Genomic DNA, 19,909 nt, shown 5'->3' on the forward strand with positions numbered 1-19,909 from the left:
TAACATTGAACTCGGGATCTTCTTGGATGCGTGAGGAGGTTTACTTGTGTTAGGAGCAAAATGGCCACCTCATGTCCAACCCTGCTAAAGTGCAGAGATGTGGAATAACTCGGGGTTGAACCTCTCGCAGGACCCTGTCCAAGGCTCTGTGGACACAGTGTCCCCACACGAGCACACGAGAGCAGCTGAACATCTTAGCTGTGGGATTTTTTGAGGAACTGTTCAAATTACCACATCAGAGTTTTCACAAGCCTATAAAAACTGAGCAAATAGGAAAAGCATATCAGAAAGCATATCAAATCACGAGGCAGATAGGAAGTCCCTTCAGTTGTTTATTGTCCATAATCTGACAAGGCTTTAGGTTAGCCATAAGAAATTTGTCATGAATATTAAAGACAGATATGGGGAAGATGGAAATTTGAGTGATATGAACACTTTCAGTATTTCAGACAAGATTGGGTTTGCCTCAGCTGCTACCACAACCTTTCAGATAAGTGGTAAGGTTTCTTTTTATTAAATGGATTGATATGGTTTCTATGAAGAAAGTAGTGCATAAAAATGAAATATTGTATATGTAATGCATATTAAATGCTTTTTACAGTGATTTGGCTACTAAATTAACTGACCATTTAAAAAGAGAAGTATGTGAAAATGTCCTTTCTAGCCAAAAGCTGATGCTGAGAATCAGAAGAGACTAGTTCTTTTCCTGTTTCAGAAAATGCCTAATTTCTTTGAGTAGAACTTTCATGTCTTAATAGTTAAGATATGGAAATCACCAGATCCATTAAAAAAAGTAAGTTGATGAATTTTTAGCTGAATATAAATACTTCATTGCTGACTAAACCATTCTATTGTAAAACTAATTAAATCATTGTACTCTTTTAAAGCTAAGACTTTAAACTCCTGATTACGCTACTTTGAAAAAAGTCAATTAAGGGTAACTTACTGAATATCCGAAGTAGTTATTAATGGTTCTGCAATACTTTTTCTCCCTAGAGGCCAAAATTCAACAAAGCAGTTTATTTCTTTTACACTTGCTGATGACAATTAGTTTTAAACATTACGACTTGTTTTCATTTGTTCTGCAGTTCAGTTTATTATTGATTTTGCATTTGTTTCGATGTATACCTGCCTGACTGTTGGAATCGCGTGTATGCGGCACTCTGGGTGCAGAGGGCATGAGCTTTGAGCAGCCCTCTTTGAAAGGCAGCCTGGCAGCCTGGGACAACTAAAAACAATGGAAACAGGGAGTTTATTGATGCAGAAAGGGGAGAGCCACCACATTCGTACTGTTATAGGCTGGATTAAGTCTTGATGGAAGTGAGCTGGTTAAACTGGCTGAGGAAAAGACGGTCAAGTTGGAGTTGCAGTGCAAAGCCTGGGTGAGTGGAAGGCAGCCTGCCTTGCCTGCAGGACCTGGCAGCCTCGCAGACGGACCTCGCTGCTCCCCGTCGCTGCTGATTTATTGTGGCCAAGCCTGAAATGGCTGGAAGCAAGCAAAGTTTGTAGCGAGAGATGTGATAGGATGTCTACCCTACTTCTGTTGGTTTTCAGAGCCTCGAAGCCAAAGCAAGCCATCCTCGTGCTGTGCCTGGGTGGCCCTCAGCGTCTACCTGCTGCTGCTGACGGCCGGCCAGGGGCTGCTGGCGTACAAAGGTAACTCTGCAACCTTCCTGCGGGCTGGACATTAAGACAGATTTGCTGGGTGCTGGCGGGGGAACATGGGCGAGCGGGGATGAGCACACAGCTATGAAACCTCTGAGGGGGCACAGAGACTCCTCCGCACACCGCAGGTCAAAGCAGCCGCTGCAGGAAACCGTTCCCCCACCACATATATGTGCTTCGCTTTTGCGAAAGCACTCCCAGTCGCACTCCTGGCTGCTGCAAGGACGGGCACATGAAAACCACCTCCCCAGGTCAAACGGTGGTGGTGGTTAACCCCAGGTGTCCTCCACGGTGCTAAGGAGCGGCTCTGCCGAACAGGCAGGCATTTCCCAGATGGATCAGGCAGGGAATATTCACTGCACGGCCCTTGTTTTTCCTCAGTGTTTAAGATGCAGAGAGAGATACTGAAATTTCAAGAACAAAATGCCTCCTATACAGAAGAGATTCTGGAACACTCCTTTGCCAACAAACTGCTTTCAGAGAGAAACTCTATAGAGAAACACATGGGACATGAAGAAAACTGGAGGAGAAGCTTAGAAGAGGAAATCACCATAATTAAAAGTAGCAATGCAAACCTGATGATGATGGTAAACAACATCACCTTGGTTGCAGGTATGGCTCCGTTTCTCCCTGCTAGCTGTACAGTGGGGACAACTGTTTCCTCTGCACCACTGATAAAGCTGGGCCAAAAACTTAGTTCAGATGAACAAATAACTAGTGCAAGAATTGGTCTTCCTGTCAGTTAGTGATGCCCCAGTACTCAGGGTTGGACACTGGATCCGAATGACCTGGCTGGGGAGCTGGACACACCTGGAGAAGCTGGGGCACAGCCCCACACAGCCCCCCAGATCCTGCTGCAGCTGCATACATAGCTCTGGGCTGCTCTTCCCTCCCATAACTTGTAGACTTGGGCTCTGGTTGCCCTCCAGATGGGTGGTGTCTTCAGCCCAGACCTCAAGCCTATCAACCCTGTACTGGTATGTCCCTCACTGAGTGCTGACTACTGAAAAATATCCATGAAATATTCATTTCAGGGCCTCCTGGACGAAAAGGAGATCCTGGTCCACCAGGTATGTTGGCAAATGACCTGTAAGAAACCTTTCCTCTTTTCCTCTTTCTCTTTTCTTCCCCTAAGAGACCTAAAGTGAGGATTTGGGATTTCAGCCCTAGACTCAGATCCTGCCTAATATGCAGGCACTCAGTGCCCTGGCCATGAGGACCCCCGCTGCAGATTTTGACTGACATCCTGAGAACCTCGGCTCGCCCGAGTGCTCCCACAGAGGTCAGTGACCACCACGGAGCAGCATTTTGGCTCTGCCTCCTCAGTGCTACCCCACCAGAAAAGCTCAGAGGTGATGGAGGAACTTACCCAGTCATTATCTGCAATAACCATCCCACATCCCCATGGGAGACAAGAGAGGACTAGTGAGCGAGTTTATGTGCATCCCACGACCAGCAGATAGCTGGGCTTTCTGTCTCAGACATAGCAGGTCCTGCTGCCCACCTCCCCAGTCCCTGCTCTGTAGGGCCCCAGCTGAACAGTGCGTGTAACAAACAGTGACAGATTTGGGACCTTGCCCACCCTGTCCCTGAGGAAACAACCACACAGACTTGGGAATGAGCTGGGTGAAAGCAATCCACTGCACAGCCATGCACAACTTGGTGCCCTGGGTTCTTCGAGGTTTTGGGTGGAAGTACACCCGCTGCAGGAGACAACTGTCTTCAGGCTGTGAGGATGCAGCAAGTTGCGATCTAATGTTGGCCTGGCTTTGAGCAGAGATTGGACTAGGAGATGTCCAGAAAAATCAGAGTTTCTATAATCCTATAATGATGATCTAAGATGCAACCTTTGTTAGACCAGGTCTGTATCTCATCCATCCCTAGTTCTTGGCTACACTGATGAGCTTTTCTGAAGAAAAAAATTAGTACATTTTTTAAAAATAATGTTTTCATATCTTCCTGGCTGCACTTACAACATTGAAACAGCACCTCCGGCCAAGCACTGTTCATATACATCAGAGCCCAGTAGTTTAATGCATTTTCAGGAAAGATCTCCCCAAAGGTCCACTCGAGCTGGGCTTGGCTGGAGGACAGCTGGCCCCTGCCCAGCCATGCAGTCAGTGGAGCTCCACGGACTTTGCTCAAGTGCTTGTGCTGGTGCCTGTCAGCTGAAGATTGGCCTCAGTGGTGACCGAAGGGGCATGCACAAAGGATGATTAAAAAATTCATCTCTTCTTCTTAGCCATTACTGCGAATAGATGATGTGTGTCAGCTGATATATGTATTCTACTTCTTAGGGCTACAGGGACGACCAGGGACAAAGGGAGAACAAGGAATCCAAGGTAAGGCTTTTCTGACACCTGAATTACTTCTGTGGAAGAATGTAAAGTGGCTTTATGGATGATTTTATGGGCAATCTTGTCCTCAGTCAAGGTGTAAGTCAGTAGGAATGTCACTGGAGTCAAAGAAAATAAGCCTATGTAAAACTAACGTGAACAAAAGCAAAACTTAGCTGGAAAAAATCTGATTTTCAAAGTCAACGCACACCAGTCACGGCAGGCCAGTTGCCCACTGTCACCAGCACCACTCACAAGTACATGGAGAGTGGAGTTTGCCTCATGCCTGCAGCTGAGCCGCGTGGCCTGCTGCTGATGTTCACTAGACATGACACCTGGTGAAACATCAGAAATGTGGTGTTGTCCTTGCAGGCCTACATGGACTTCAGGGTGCGAAGGGGAGCAAAGGAGATCCTGGTCCTGCCGGCCCAAATGGTGAACGAGGAGTGAGAGGAGAAAAAGGAGAGATGGGGCTCGCAGGTAGGACTTCTTCACTATCTCAAAATTTTTAAGATTCTCCCATGTATTCCGGTTTAAACTTATTCTATCTAAAACACCAGGAAGAAGTCCTCATAGGTCAGGTAATTCTTTAAAATCCAGGCAGTGTGGCTTGCCAGTCAATGAGGGAGCTGGATGAACAGGACACTCGACCTGTTCTAAAGAGATTTCATCTCGTGTCATGCTCCAGCAAAGCTCCCAAAGGAGGGCTGGGGGAAGAGGACATGTAAAATGTTGACTCTGCACTATGGAAGTCTCTTTATAGAGCAACCTTTGTCGAAGGAAAGCCACAAGAATTCAATTATCAGCCTATCCCAGTTTAAAGCAGTGATGTTTGTAGTAGGATTTTCATGGTATAAAATAATACAATATAATTTATATGCACAAGTATGTGGATGTCAGTCCTCACTTTAGCAAAACCAATCTCTGGGAACTTTATCTCTTATATAAGCCTGACTTTTATACATCTTAAGTAGAAGAGTCATGCACTGCGTTTATCCCATATAACGTGCATTAGTGGGCATCTCCTGGAGAGCTGTTATTCAGAGGTCTCACACGGGCTGCACCCAGAGAGGAAAGGCTGAAAGCAGGATAGCAAAAGAGAGCAGAAGATGTGTGTGATGCAGACCAGGGAGGACAGTTGGACGGGTTGATTAGAGCCTCCTCAGATCTTCCATCAGATCCTACATGCCCCAGTATGCTCATTAGCAGAAGTTACTCCAGAAGAGAAAAGGGAAAGTAGGAGGAATACTGAAAGGCGAGGAATTTGGGATAATTCCAGAGCAGAAAGATGAAGGAGATGTCAGTCTTTAAATGAGGCACTTTCAAGTGATTCGGCTCCTTTGGAGCATGCTGATCACCTGTTCAGAGAAGAGAAGGCTAAGAGGAGAAGTGGCAATTCCCTGGAAGCACAGGAGTGGGATATGCTGTCCTCCATCTCCACTGTGGCTAGGAGAAGAGAAGGGTTCAGACTGCAATAAGGGATATTTAACTAGAGAAGAAAACATTCTAGGGGTATGGATAGTTTGGGAAATAGACTGTGGAGGTGTCATGGCACCACTGCAAGTCTTTACCAGCAGGTCAGACAAACAGCTGGCCAGACAGTCTGGCAGAGCCAGAGGTGGCTTGGACAGACTTGTGAGGTGCCATCCAGCCCTGTCCTCCCACAGCTTTACGGGAATTCCACTGAACCGTAAATGCAGGTGTGAGGTCAAACTCTGCTACTGGTGCAGCTAGACGGAGGTGCTCCACTGGCTGCAGAGACAATAAACCTGTTTCCTTTAATTTATACTTGTGCTGTGGTGTTTGATAGGTCTCCAAGGACCGAAAGGTGACACGGGCAAGAAGGGAGACCCTGGGGCCCGTGGGCCCATGGGTCCTCAGGGACAGCAGGGAGTCCCAGGACTGCCGGGTTTCAATGGTAAGTGCAGAGGACACAGCACAACCAACCATCAGCACGTGTGTGCTGTGGGGGAGGGCTGCCCTAGCTGAAGCGTTTGTCTAAGCCTCGTTAGCCCTGATGCTCGGATGTTGTTACAGGTAGCGTGGGGGAGCCTGGACATCCTGGGCAGAAAGGAGAGGCAGGTAAGCAATACAGAAGGTGCAGTTTCTTCCAGACATATGAGACTGACGGTGGTGGTTCATGACAAGCAAAACTGCAGCCAGGCTAGATCACAGTATGGGTATGAGCAGATGATGATTAGATGATTAGATGATGATTAGAAGTCATGACAATGTTGTGCAAACCCTCCCCGCAGCCTCAGCTGTCTCATCTGGACCCCACTCTGTGCCGGAGAACGAGAGGGAAAGAATGGTCCTGTACCATGGAAGGCCATGTCCTCCTTCCTGACACATGTGGCCACACAAGGGCAGAAATTGGCTGCTCTTTTAGGCAAGCACTTGTGCCTCTCCGGGCTGACAGTCTGCAAGGACCTGGGACCATACAGCCTTCACTCCATGCCATCACTCACCGCACCTCTAAGATTGGCACTGCCAGGGGAGGACTGCAATTCGGAGAGACCCAGCTCCTGTTTTGCCTTCATAGGGTCAACTCAACCTGTACAGTGCAGGGGCTGGTGATTGAGCTATCTTTCTTTTTGCTCCTTCGTATGTTGTGATGCAACCTCAAGGCGTAACCGGACAACGCGGACCTGTGGGAGCTCCTGGCCTCGACGGCAGACCTGGTCAGAAAGGGGAGAAGGGGGACCACGGGCTCAGTGGTAGTCCAGGTACAACACTGCTTAAACCTGTAACCAACTGACCTCCTACTCCGGCCTTGCTTTGTGTGATGGCTTCGCCCTTACTGATTTGTTTTTAATTTTAGGAATACCAGGCACTGCAGGACTCAGAGGTGAAAAGGGAGACAAAGGAGTCACAGGTAAAGGAGAATAAAAACAGGTTTGGGGTCAACACCATGCATTGTGCAGACCCTGGAAAGGGATCTGCAACAGCCAGGAGGAGATTTGTTGAGTCCTGTTCTTGGAGCCCAAACACACCCCAGGATGCCATGGTGGGCCTGAGCCTCTGCCAGACTGCCGGGGGGTAGCTGCTCGCTGGAGGGGTTGTTTCGACCATCTGTAACATGCCTGAGGAGGTGATGTTGCCTGCACTTCTGTATAAATAGAAAATGCAAAAACAAAGCAGCAGTTTAAGATGAACCAAAAAACAACCTCCCTACCCTGGAGCTAAAGACAAATTTTACTGGCTGTAAATGTGGTGGGGAAAGGTATTCACTAGCAAGCATCTGTCCTGGCATCCTCTGTAGCACTGCAGGAAGAGATATCTTCAGAGGCTGACTTAGAGCGCATAACCTAGGCCTTGCTTTGACCTTCCATCTGAAGAAGGCTACCTCTCTGTTCCAGGCTCCCAAACAATAGGGTGACATTCTGCAGTACAAGCCTATTCCAGTATATTACTGTTGAATCAACCTTTTGAACCTTGAATTTTGACAGTGCACATGACTTCTCACCTCCATCAGGAGGTGGCAAAGATCCAAAGTGCTACACCCTTCTGCATTCATTGATATCTGGATGATAGGGACAGGAGTCACCTGGCCCAACATTATGTGCTTGCATATGTCTAATGCACCTAAATTTACGTGTCTAGGCTCTCTATATGGTCAGTGCTGACCCACCTGGAGGCAGGGTCTCTATTCCATCAGCAGAGTTTAGGATACGAAATCAATGACCAGCAGTTGACCTACTTCAGGAGAAGACGATTCTCCACAGCCTGTACTTTCTTTACTGATGAGGTCTGCACTGAGCATGATGGGAAAGGAGACACCCATTCAGAAACAGATGCTTACACATGTAGACAGCTACACTAGATGAGTTGAAATCCATCATCAATACTAGCTTGCATAAGCTTTTATAAATGTATAAATAACTGTCATAAATTTTCTTTTGATGATCTTAGGTCTTCCAGGGCAAAAGGGAACAAAGGGAGACCAGGGCCCATCAGGTAAAACCTTGTTTGACAGCAGGATTTATTCTGATGATGCAAAGCACTTTAAATACCGTGTTCCACGTCTCTGCATCAATGTGAAATGCTCGTCACGTTCTTACCTTGGGAAGGGACAAAGGCAATTACTTTCTTGCTTTCCACTCAGGAAGCCCAGGCCTAACTGGTCAAAAAGGAAGCAAGGGTGATTCTGGCAGTCAGGGTCCAAAAGGAGAACCGGGAGTAAAAGGAGCCAAGGGAGACCGTGGATACTCCGGTAAGGCTGTTTGCCACAGGGTCTGTGGAGCTGATGGTGCCTTTGGGTTTGGGACTGCACATCACAGGCTGGCATTTGGAGGAACTCAACAGACAGATCAGTCTTCCCAGAAGATGAATGTGCAGAATGTCACTTTCATACTTTGGGAGGTGTGGTAAAAGACAAGTAAACAGATGCATTAGGTTTTCTCCCGTCTCACAGAAAACTGGAACAATCCATGTTCCTCTTTGCTTTGTAGAGAGATGTCTTGCAGCATACCACACCACCAGGATAAATCCCACGCAAACATGGCAGTCAGGAACACACCAGGGCTATCTAACTATTCCTTGCTAATTGTAGGAGACAAAAATTGTTCAAAAGGGTCAATACTACAGCTATTCCCCATCTTTACAGCCTTCCCTTCCAACCACAGAACGCTTCCAAAAACCCAAAGACCTGTAGTAAAAAAAAACAGTCAGCACAACAGGCCACAGGAAGTGAACAGTGCTCCAGATGATCGTATTTCTAATTGTTCGCACCAAACAGCACAAAAGTCCTCAGAAACAAAATAAACTGGAGCCTATCTGGGGCTCCTCTGTGCACTCCTCTTCTGGATCTTTTCCTCTGGAGGAAGGGAGAAGTGTAACTGGGGTGACCCCAGCTTAGGGACTGCCCTCCGTGTGGATCTCAGTTCCTGGTCTGCAGAAGGATGGCAATGTGTGCTTTGTGGAGGTAGTTTTTGAGGGAAGAGCTCATCGTGTTTTTGAGTACCCCTGCTCTCAAGACCAGGATGCTGCACAGAAATGTGGAGGACTGTTGGGACTGGCTTTCTGCTGTCCCATGGCAGCACCTAGAGAGCAAACCCCATGATGTAGATCTTCCTACAAATATTTTGGGAGATATTATGCCCGCTTCTGGAGAGCCCAAAGGCTATCAGAGATGTCATTTTACCAGTAGTAGTGTTAATAAGATACATTTCCCATGAGTGAGTGGATGGGATTTTGCAAGTGGATCTTTTCTTGGGTCACATGTTAGGAAGACTGCTGTATGTTACCCTACTTTTTTTGCTACATTGCTTTTACATACCCTTAGTCGCTTCAGAGGGTCCATTCCACAAGGGAATGGAGCTCTCATATCTCTGACTCACCAAATTATTCAGAAAAGGTTAATAACTCGATTTTCCCCAAAACAACTGCAAAATATTTGCTTTTTTTTTTTTTTTTTTATTTTGGAACAGGTTCCCCAGGAACAAAAGGGAGCAAAGGTGAAAAGGGAGAAGGTACTGGACTTTTATTTCTTCTTCTCTCACTTGCTTTCTGGCATTGAAGCTGTTAGAGATCAGGACCTGTGCACACTTGTTGACCTGCAGCACAGCCACCAGAACCGAGAGGTCCACGTGCTGAGCTGCAGCCTGGTGTCTCCAGACCCAGGAGAGGACCCTGAATTGTTTGGATTTGAGCTGCCAGTAACTTCTCGTCCCATGCGGGCTACAGCCATGGAGATGGGAACGTTCATCCGGTTTGGGCGGTCATTGTTCCCATCTTTCAATGTGCTTTTTTCCTCGTGCTCATATCATGGGTACAGTTATTTTCTTCTCCTCTGAACTGTCAGGCAACTTCAATCATTTTATACGAATCGCGGGAGGGGGCAGGAGGGGCCGTGTGGAAGTCTTTCACCAAGGGTCCTGGGGAACAGTGTGTGACGATGGCTGGAGCATCCAAGATGCCACTGTGGTCTGCCGAATGCTGGGATACAGCCGCGCGGTCTCTGCCTTCACAGCCACAGCAGGTGAGTCCACAACTGCCTGCCACCTCCCCAGGTGTGGCACGGGGGGGTACACACACCCAGAAAGCACCACAGCAAGGTCCTCTACACGAGCAGCAGGAGAGCAAAGAGGATCTCCCCAAAAGGGCAGCTCGTTCCCCTTTGGATGAGGAAGCTGCACTTCAGGTGCTGCTCGAACTGTGCCCAAGGGCTTGATTTCCAACAAGCCAACCGTGCAACCTAACGCACGCCATTCACAGGGGTGTCTTTAGGAAAAAAAAAAAGCATATTGCTCTTTCTTTTGTCCAATAGTTTTTTAAGTTGTTTGTTTAATTCATCTTCCAAAGGCACTGGACAAATTTGGCTTGACGACGTGAATTGCAGAGGGAATGAACGTTCAATTTTCGACTGTTCAAAGTCTGACTGGGGTGTGAACAACTGCTCCCACAACGAGGACGCTGGGTTGGAGTGCCTTTGATGGGACACAGAGGCTGCCCTGGGAGCCGCTGCCCCCTCTGCTCTCCACGGGGCTCTTGTTCATAATGCAAACCAAATTTCACGCTTCTAAGTCTCTTTACCAGGTCATAAAAATATTGACAGAGAAATTTGAATTTTCCAGAAATTGATGATGGTTTCAGGTAACCTGAAACACCCCAGCTATCATGAAACAACCAGCGCTCAGGCACGTGGGCCAGTTCACAGCTTTTCCAGCTACCTGACATCAGCTCGTCTGCAGCAGCTCACACGTGTGGGACCTCTAAGTCCACAGGGGAGGAGAGATGGTCCACTTCTGCTTAGTGCAGTAGGAGAGAAGAGGATCAGCGTGCAGAAACAGGCAGTTACTGTGGCTGAGCTGGCTAGTCCATCTTCGTCCCAGCACAGTTGTGAATCTGAGCCTAAAACCCCCAGTGAAGTGCAGAGACCCAAGACAAGAGACACTCAGAAATCATCACGTGATCTCTCTGGTATCCACATATAAATCTTCTCCAGAAATTATGCTGATCACAGGTAAAAGTGCAAAAATAAGTGTCTGGGATCCAGGTGCTGCACTATCCTGGTTTAGCACAGACCTTGGTCTTGACCTTGGCCAAGTCTCTGCCTTCTCTCTCAGTGTTTCCTAATCTGTCCCCAGGAGCAAAAGCCCTTACCTTACCTGGTGTATAAAGCTAAGCGTTTCATACCTTTAGAAATTAGATGCCCCAGTACAGCAAAGGGACAACAAATAAAAGCAATAATGGGGAAGCATTAGCAAATTAAACTTCCAGAGTGAAAATACAGACCCTAAACCAAAGGTTTCTAGCTTGACTGAAAGTCTTTTACATGTCTGAGATGATAACCAAAAGGCTTCTCTTTCTGAAGACGGAGTCTTCCCCTTTTCCACCCGTACTGGGCATTCAGCAGGTGAGAAGCAGCCTGAGTAGATGTAGCTGGGCACATCGCCACGACCTGCTTGCGGACACTTGATTTAAAATGTCAGAAATACATGTAAGCGACACCACATCTCTGCCTTCATGCGAGTCCTAATTGCATTTATCTACACAGCTTTGAAGCTTGTTTTTAGTGCTTAGAAATCAGACAGAAGTGGAAAAAACAAGCAATGCTGCGAAGAGGAGCAGCAGGCTATGGGGCATCCAGAGCCAACGTGAGTGAGAAGACCCAGCACTGTGCAGGGTGCAACAGTGCAGTCTGCAACAAAGCTCATCGCCATTTTGAACCAGAGGAAATGTTTGTTACGGGGTCTCAGGCCTCAGGAAGAAAGTCTGGAAAATCCCAAGAGTTTTCCAGTATCCCCTCTGATGCCTTTGAGAGCAGCAAAATGAAGGGAGCCGCTTGCCGTTCCTGGCTCTGGCTTTGAGGAGTCAAGGAGCACCTGCCACGAACCGTGGGTGAAACCTGATGAACGACAACTGTTTCCAAGCTGGTGGAAGCGGGCAGTGGCTCATCAGCACGAGAAGAAACAAAAGCTTTCTGTTCTGGTAGGGAGCCCCACCAGCACTAACAGCATGCTGAGTACTGGCACTTGGGTTAACACAGCTTTCCACAGGGCTTCCATGAACTGTGCTGAGCCTGCACGGGTTTCCTTCATCTTTTTTTTGTGTGTGGCAACATGTAAATAAAGCATTTCCACTGTTAGGAAATAAAGGATTTGCAAGCTGTATTCTTGTCTTGATTCATCAGCGTGTGATGCTTACACTCTCATCTTCTCACTTTCCTTGCCAACGGGATACGTTCCTCAGCATTTTTCAGGCTAAATGCTGAGATATTTGATTTTTTCATCAGGCAAAACTGACCCTGAAAAGAAAGTCATCGTGTCCTCCATGATGACCCTTTGGCCGGACTTAAATTCCCATAAGTCTCCATTTTGGAGAACAGGCATCCAGAACATAGCAGTTGTGCCAGGATTAAGTTCAAGACACCAGGGGTTAGAGCTGCACGCCCAGGGCAAAGGGCACCATTGCCCAACCCGTCTGCTCCTGAGCACAGCAGGAACAGGCTGAACCCAAGCTACGGTCCAACACTGTGGCCAGAAACCAGAGCACGACGTGCTTAACCTACCCTCCTGCCACTTCCTCACAGGTAGTCTGCAGACTCTGGAGTCAGAGGGATTTGCTACCAGCCCCGGGCAGCCCACGCGACACTGAAGAGTTCGGTGCCAAGCACACAAAATGGCATTTGTCTTGCAGGGACCAGAGGAGGACGGGGAAGGGCTCGCGGCGGCTCAGGCAGGAGCACAGCCGCGGCGATGGCTGCAGGGACTGGGAATGCTGCTGCTAAAGGGGAACGGGCCAAAACACGCAGCTGCCTGCCAGCATTGGCACGGCCCCCTCCGTTCAGTGGGGGTGCAGGAACCAGTGCAGAAGTGCCCACACCAGTACAGTTCATTCCGGTCTGGGAAGGGAAACAGGGGGCAGGACCTGTGTTAATATTACCATGCTGGCAAAACCAGAGCTCAGCAGGAAAACAAACGTTGCCTTCATAAAACCGCTCTGTGTGCCCGGTCCAGAGAGGGAAGCCCAGCCAGGCAGAGAGCTGTGGGCAGAAACCTCACGCAAGAATTAGAAACACAACCACTTCTGTCTGCTAAAGCAGAGCATGTCCGAGCTGCTGGAGAAGAACCAAGCCCAGGGCAGGGTCTGCCATGTGCAAGAAATAGCACCCATTGGAGGGGACCACCGCGACCGAGTCACGGTGCCTGTGGTTTCACACTCCCCGACTGTGCTCGTCCTGATGGACCCTTCGGAGGAGCGCTCCCCATCTGTGAGTAAACAGCAGAGGATGCTGTGGCGGTGGCAGTGCAATTTAGGTCTGATCCTCTTCTGTCCAAACCAGGGTGAAACCAGAAAGAAGTCACTAATGTCAGTAAAGCAGGAAGGAATTCTTCCCGGTTCCCGTAAGCGGTGGATCCGCTGAGGGAGGCATGGAGGCTGTGAGTCCCAGGCCGCAGGCTGGCTTCCCGAGAGAGCCGGGGATCCAGGTCCCAGAAACAAGGTTTCCAAGTCCAGCTTTAGCAGATTCAGGAGTTCCCACTAAATTCCACACTTTTAATTCAAATCGCAGGTGTCTGCGGCAGCTCCTCACCCGGTGTGAACTGCCGTACGCACTGCCGTGCAGGGTTTCAGGAGGGGTAAGAAAAGCCCTCACTGAATTCCAAACAGCAGGAAGAAACCCGGATTTTTTTTTTTTTTTCAGAACCACTGGATAAAACTAGCGTGGGGACAGCTGGGCTTGAATTATCTTCATGGCAATTCTGCCAAACAAACGTTCCCCAGCGAGGGCAATGGCGGGAGGCACAGCTAACGGGGTGCAGCTGACAGGGTGCCTCCGGGGACCGGCGGGACGAGCCCCGCTTCCCTCCCCCCCCCGCCCCCGACGGCGCTGGGCTGCCGGGACATGCCGAGCTCCGCCAGCTCTCGGACCACGCGTGTTTCCCCAAAATCCTCCTTCCGACACTAAGGGGAGCTCAAGGGCCGCCACCCGCTCCGCGGCCGCCGCGCCGGGACCCGCCGTGCCGCCCGGCTCCGCTCGGCCCGGCTCGGCCCGGCTCGGCCCGGCTCGGCTCGGCCCCCGCTCGGCTCGGCCCCAGCTCGGCTCGGCCCGGCTCGGCTCGGCCCCCGCTCGGCTCGGCCCCGGCTCGGCTCGGCCCGGCTCGGCTCGGCCCCCGCTCGGCTCGGCCCCCACTCGGCTGGGCTCGGCTTGGCTGGGCTCGGGTCGGCCCGGCCCGGCCCCGCTCGGCCCGGCTGGGCCCGCGGCGTCTCGGCCTGGCACGGCCCGGCACGGCCCGGCTAGGCCAGGCCCGGCTTGGCCCCGCTCGGCTCGGCCCGGCCCGGCCCTGCTCGGCTCGGCCCGGCTCGGTCAGGCCCTGCCCGGCCCCGCTTGGCTCGGCTCGGCCCCCGGTCGGCTCGACCCGGCTCGACCCGGCTTGGCCCCCGCTCGGCTCGGCCCGGCTCGGCTCGGCCCGGCTCGGCTCGGCTCGGCACGGCTCGGCCCGGCTCGGCTCGGCTCGGCTCGGCTCGGCTAGGCCCGGCTCGGCTAGGCCCGGCTCGGCTCGGCTTGGCTCGGCCTGGCCCGGCTCGGCCCCCGCTCGGCTCAGCTCGGCTCGGCTCGGCTCGACCCCACTTGGCCCCCGCTCGGCTTGGCATGGACCGGCTCGACTCAGCTTGACCCCTGCTCGGCTCGGCTCAACTCGGCCCGGCTCAGCTCAGCTCGGCCTGGCTCGGCTCAGCCCGGCTCAGCCCGGCCCGGCTCGGCTCGGCTCGGCTCGGCTCGGCTCGGCTCGGCCCGGCCCGGCCCGGCCTGGCCCGGCTCGGCCTGGCTCGGCTCGGCTCAGCTCGGCTCAGCCCAGTTCGGCCGGGCTCGGCTCGGCTCTGCTCGGCCCGGCCCGGCCCGGCTTGGATCGGCTCGGCTCGGCTCGGCCCGGCTTGGCCCGGCGTGGCTCAGCTCGGCCCGGCTCGACTCGGCTTGGCCCCTGCTTGGCTCGGCTCGGCTCGACTCACCCCAGCTTGGCTCAGCTCGGCTCGGCCCGGCTCGGCTCGGCTCGGCTTGGCCCGGCTCGGCTCAGCCCGGCTTGGCTCAGCTCGGCCCGGCTTGGCTCAGCTCGGCCCAGCTCGGCCCAGCTCAGTTCGGCTCGGCTCGGCTGGACTGGTGGTTTCCCACTTTTCGGTAACTCCAGCTGTGGTCAACCGGTCGTCCCAGAAAGGGATTTTGGAAGTAAGAGTGAAAAACACCTTTGCGATTTATTCTCTTGTGCTTGCTGGTTGATGGGAGGCTGCCGAGCATTTATGGCAGCTCTACAGGTTTTTCTCTTTGCTCTTAATAGGACAAAATATCCCTCTTACAGGGAAAGTATTTTCAGCAGGGCTTGTTGCAATAGGACAAGGAGTACTGGCTTTAAACTAAGGGAGGGTAGGTTTAGACTGGATGTAAAGAAGAAATTTTTTACAATGAGGGTGGTGAAACCCTGGCACAGGCTGCCGGAGAGGTGGCCAATGCCCTATCCCTGGAAACGCTCAAGGCCAGGTGGATGGGGCTCTGAGCAACCTGATCCAGTTGAAGATGTCCCTGCTCACTGCAGGGGGATTGGGCTAGATGGCCTTTAAAGGTCCCTTCCAACCCAAACCATTCTGTGACTCTGTGATTCTGTGACTCTAGAAGCACTCTTTTCAAGGCAAACCCCCAGATTTCACCAGCACGTCCGAGGTGTCCCCTTGGCGGGACAGCTGCAGGGCTTGCCCCAGGCTTGCTGCTGGGAAGGCAGGACACAGGTCACAGCAGTGTCCCTTGCAGCTTGAGACCCAGCGCCAGGCCCCCGGGCAGCCGGTTTGGAGGGCGCTCGTGCCCCAGGTGTCCGCTTCGGTCCAAAGGAAGGTCCATCGGGGCAGGAAGAGTGCTACAAGTCACTGCAGGATAGCAGTTGAGGAACGATAAAACCTCTTACCTCTATGAAAACGGGTAGCCCTGAGACATAGGGGCTGGTTCGCGTGCCCTCACCACCTCCCTCGCCCAGTCCCCAGCTCGGTGCTGTTCGGCCCCAGCTCTAATGAGCTGTCCTGCGCTGCCCTACAGTAGCTATCTGTAACAGCTAATAAGGAATTGTACAGCTTTGCTTATCATTCACTCCCAGCACCAATTAAAAAGATTTAGTTAAGCAAAATGCAATTACACTGTCATGGATAAAAGGGATGCAATTAATTAAAAAGGAATACTTTCCCTTAGGAATGCTGTTATTTCCAGATGCTCCCATCCCTGTCCCTGACCACTCCTTGTGATCTGAAGAGATTTGGGGGAGGAGAACTGGGGGGGTTGAGTAGTTTGTCTCCCCGTCTCGCTGACTCCCATGTATTTCTGAGGTACCTTAGCAAGAGGACACGGATATCGTCCAAAGCCCTAAAACCTCATTTCCAACACACCTGACACCGTTCTCCCTGCTTTTCCAAGGAGATGAACATTTCATAGAGGCTGTCTGGCACCAAGCTGGGACTTTTCACCTGTTGGGGAGAAAACTGGGCTTTCTGTCCACTGTGAAGGAATGGGGAGCAGCCAGAGACAGCGGGACAGGTGCTGTGTCTGGAAGGATTTACCAAAATCCACAGGGAAGCAGCTGAAATGAAGTTTCCCGTGTGGTGTTCCTTGGGAAGGGATGCGACGCGTGCCACCCCTCGCAGCCCCCTGCACGGGCAGGCTGCCGCTGTCCCATTCCCGCGGCGCGGAGACGCTTGGCCCCAGCCAACACCTCTTCCGTGGACAGGCGGATCCGGAAAGCTCAGCTCTGCGGCGAGGTGCAGATTTACCAGCCCTGGAGCTTGAGATCATGCAGGATCCTGCTGAGGATGTGTGCTAATAAATAAAGAGTATTTATCTAATCACTGCCATGTCTCGATAATGGCATGTCTGTCAAAGCGCAGAAAAACGACACGGAGGAGAAGGCTGGGGGTTGCACGTGGAGGTTGATGAGAGGCTGAACGCAATTTTCCTAGCCTCAGCAGAAGTCAGGCGCAATTCGAAGCACCACCCAGGCACACAGAGATGCTGAAGAGCGAAATGTTTACTGACTAAAAGCCAGGCCTCCAGGTTTCCAGACCCTGAAGTTTATGCGGAATGCATCCATAACACATCTCGCCTTAGCAAAATTATTGATGATCCCAGTTGCAAACGTAAAAAACGCAATTTCATTTGGCTCACAGCTAAGAAGTTGTTCTGTCTGAGGGCTGTTGTTCTTTGAAGTACATTAAAACTAACACATCAAAATGTCAACCGTAGTAAAAAAATAACGTCTCTGCTCATGCTACAGACAGGTAAAAATTTTAGTATGCTTTCTGGCTGTATCTAAAGATAGATTAAACTTAGCTTGTAACATGTGGGTCGCTAATTTTATTTTCAGCCCTCACTTCTGAAGTCTTCTGTTGTTCGCAGGGCGAGATCACATCACCACAAATCTGCTGACAAATTTCTGAGCTTTTTCTGCTAAACATCATGACGGAAGGCAGCATCTGGCCTCAAAACCCTTGGATAGTGTTTTTCTGTCTCACTTGGTGTCAGAAGTGGTCATGTTTTGCTTGGTTGACTCTCTTCCCACTGGCGTGGTCCAGCAAAGGCCCAACCAACCATCCAGCGCAGCGCACAAGCCTGAGCTACCAGTGTTTCTGATCTGAGCAAAGGGACCAGTTCGGCTCTCACTGGCACCGGTACAAAGCTGGAGCATGCATGGATGCAGGCAGCTGCTCTGCCGTGACACAACGTTGAATTTAACCCAAAGTATTTAAACAGACTGTTAGTGGTAGCTCCAAATGACTCTCCATTTATTTCAGTATTTGTCTTTTTCAAATGTGACCTAAAATCTATAAGTAATTAGTTATTGTACTGGCTACAGTATTGCAAAATGTTTCCCTTCATTTTTTATTCAGACTCTGAGCTACAACTCCAAAATCATTCTAGTCACACCAGCCTTCAAAGGTCTGATGGGGAGGAAGGGGGGCTAACGCCTTAATGTCTCTGAGATTTGCAAGAATATTTGAGGATTTTCTGGGGATTCAGTGCGAGTTGAAAAAAAAAGAGTTTTGCAGGCAAACAGGGGAACTTGTGCCTCCAGTTCAAAAGGAAAGACACATCCAAAAGGAGAAAGATTTAAATGTTAAAGTGCTAAATAAACATTGCTATTCAACAGCGGTCTTTGTCTTTTGAGTCCTAGGTTAAAACTACTTCACAGGGACTATAAAAAGCTCCTTACTCTCCTTTGTTGAAGCTAAATAAATTTTAACAGTACAAGGTCCAGAGTGAAGAATTGCCACCTAAAAATCCTCCCAAGTCATCTAGATGCCACAGCGAGGAAGGCAGGAGAGGGCTTTCGGAGTTGTTAACAAGTATGCCTTGTGAATAAGAAGGCAGCACAGAAATCACGTTTATTCTGGGTCCAATTTGTGACCTTTCGTGTAAATGCTAACGAACAAATGGCGTTGTGAAGGTGCTGGTTCCATGCCACCAGGCTATCAGCAGCACAACGGAGCACGGCTCTGCAGTGACCTTGTATCTCACTGCCATAGGAAATCCTGCTGGAATCAATAGATTCAGAGGGCTTTCAGGCTCGGGCCATAAATCACTCAAGATACGAATTACTGCCTTATTAGAGCAGCTTCATAACTGTAATTCCAGATAAGTGCGCAATTAGTCTGATCTCTTCTGATAACACGCCAACAGGAAAAAAAAAGTCATCTCCTACTAGGCTGAGTAGCTATTCAAAGGAGCTGCAGCAATCTTTCACAGATGTTAAGGCCAGTGGGACCATTATAATAATCTCATCTGACCTTCTGCACGCTGCAGGGCAGAAAAACTCACCCAGGAGTTTCTGCATCATTCTGAAACTATGGCTCGTTTTCCAGGAAAGTGCCTCGTCTTGGTTGGAAGTTTTCTGGAAGGAGAGATAGCACCATGCTCCTGAAAAACCACCACGTTCTTGCCACGTTAATTATCCTGCTAGCTCTCTCCCAGTAACTCCACTCTTCACCTGTGCTGCGACACCAGGAGCCAGCTGAGGTCTTAGAGCCACTGAGTGCTGTTGTCTGAAATCTGTTCAGACAAGGTTCAAGGCAGAAGATGTTTCCCTTAACACAGTAAACTCCGCCTGGCAGAGACAAGCCCACAACCAGGTTTTGGAAGAGCTGCTGTACCAGGCAAGCCACACACCTGTAAAGGGATGCTAATGGCCTTGCCAGAGCTAAGAGAAAAGAGGAATGCGCGGCATGCGCCAGGATCAAACTGGAGGTGACCTTGATGGTTCTTCTCCTGTTCAGTATCTGAAAGGGAGTTACTGGAAGGTTTTTGCCACGGTAGCTGGGGCTCACTGCAAGCACCGGGACTCTGCCATTGCTCTGATTGTGCAGTCACTCTGATTTTAAAAGAGATGCTTTGTCTTTACAGAGTAGCGATGCGAGAAGCTCGGTGGGAGTGGAAGGCTCTCAACACGCTTCTGAGGCCCTCAAACCCTTTTTCTGTGTGGAAATGAAATCGAAATAAACTTAAGTGGCACTGTGTGCATGAGTAATGGCTAACCCCAGTTACCTGGGGCTGTGAGATGAGGATCCCAGGGCTAAAAGAACAAGGGTGATTTTTTTCCAGGCATGGGTAAAAACTGTTGACTCAACTTGCAGTGCTATAAAATTTCTCCAGTAACAAGCAGGGACAGACTCCTGCAGCAATGCTGGAGGGAAGGGAAATACCCTGTCTCTGAGAATCTAGCCATTTCAATCAACCTGGAAGAGCTACACAACACTATAAACGGATCTGGCTGCGGTTAAGGGATAGATGGGTGGAGGAAGAACACCCTTCACTTCTCCTGTGTTTATACTCCAAAACTGAAAGATTAAGAGTGGGGAAGTCCCCTACTTATGGTTTATTTGCTTTAGAGGCCTTTTTGAGTCCCCCAGTGCAAGCTGGCATGGGGAGTGCAGAAGATGGGAGA

At 50.3% G+C, this 19,909-nt stretch overlaps 1 protein-coding gene across 1 annotated transcript; it reads left to right on the plus strand.

Moving 5' to 3' along the window:
- The first annotated feature begins 300 nt into the window (after positions 1–300).
- On the plus strand, positions 301–12,115 carry MARCO (macrophage receptor with collagenous structure). Its single transcript, XM_075430480.1, has 15 exons — positions 301–497; positions 1,555–1,656; positions 2,047–2,277; positions 2,700–2,735; positions 3,963–4,007; positions 4,374–4,481; positions 5,812–5,919; positions 6,039–6,083; positions 6,629–6,727; positions 6,823–6,876; positions 7,914–7,958; positions 8,107–8,214; positions 9,431–9,472; positions 9,805–9,981; positions 10,305–12,115. The coding sequence occupies exons 1-15, from the start codon at positions 383–385 to the stop codon at positions 10,433–10,435; spliced, it is 1,446 nt and encodes a 481-aa protein (XP_075286595.1). The 5' UTR covers positions 301–382; the 3' UTR covers positions 10,436–12,115.
- The last annotated feature ends 7,794 nt before the right edge of the window (positions 12,116–19,909 follow it).

Source organism: Opisthocomus hoazin, chromosome 9 (assembly GCF_030867145.1).
Source record: "Opisthocomus hoazin isolate bOpiHoa1 chromosome 9, bOpiHoa1.hap1, whole genome shotgun sequence".
NCBI lineage: Eukaryota > Metazoa > Chordata > Aves > Opisthocomiformes > Opisthocomidae > Opisthocomus > Opisthocomus hoazin.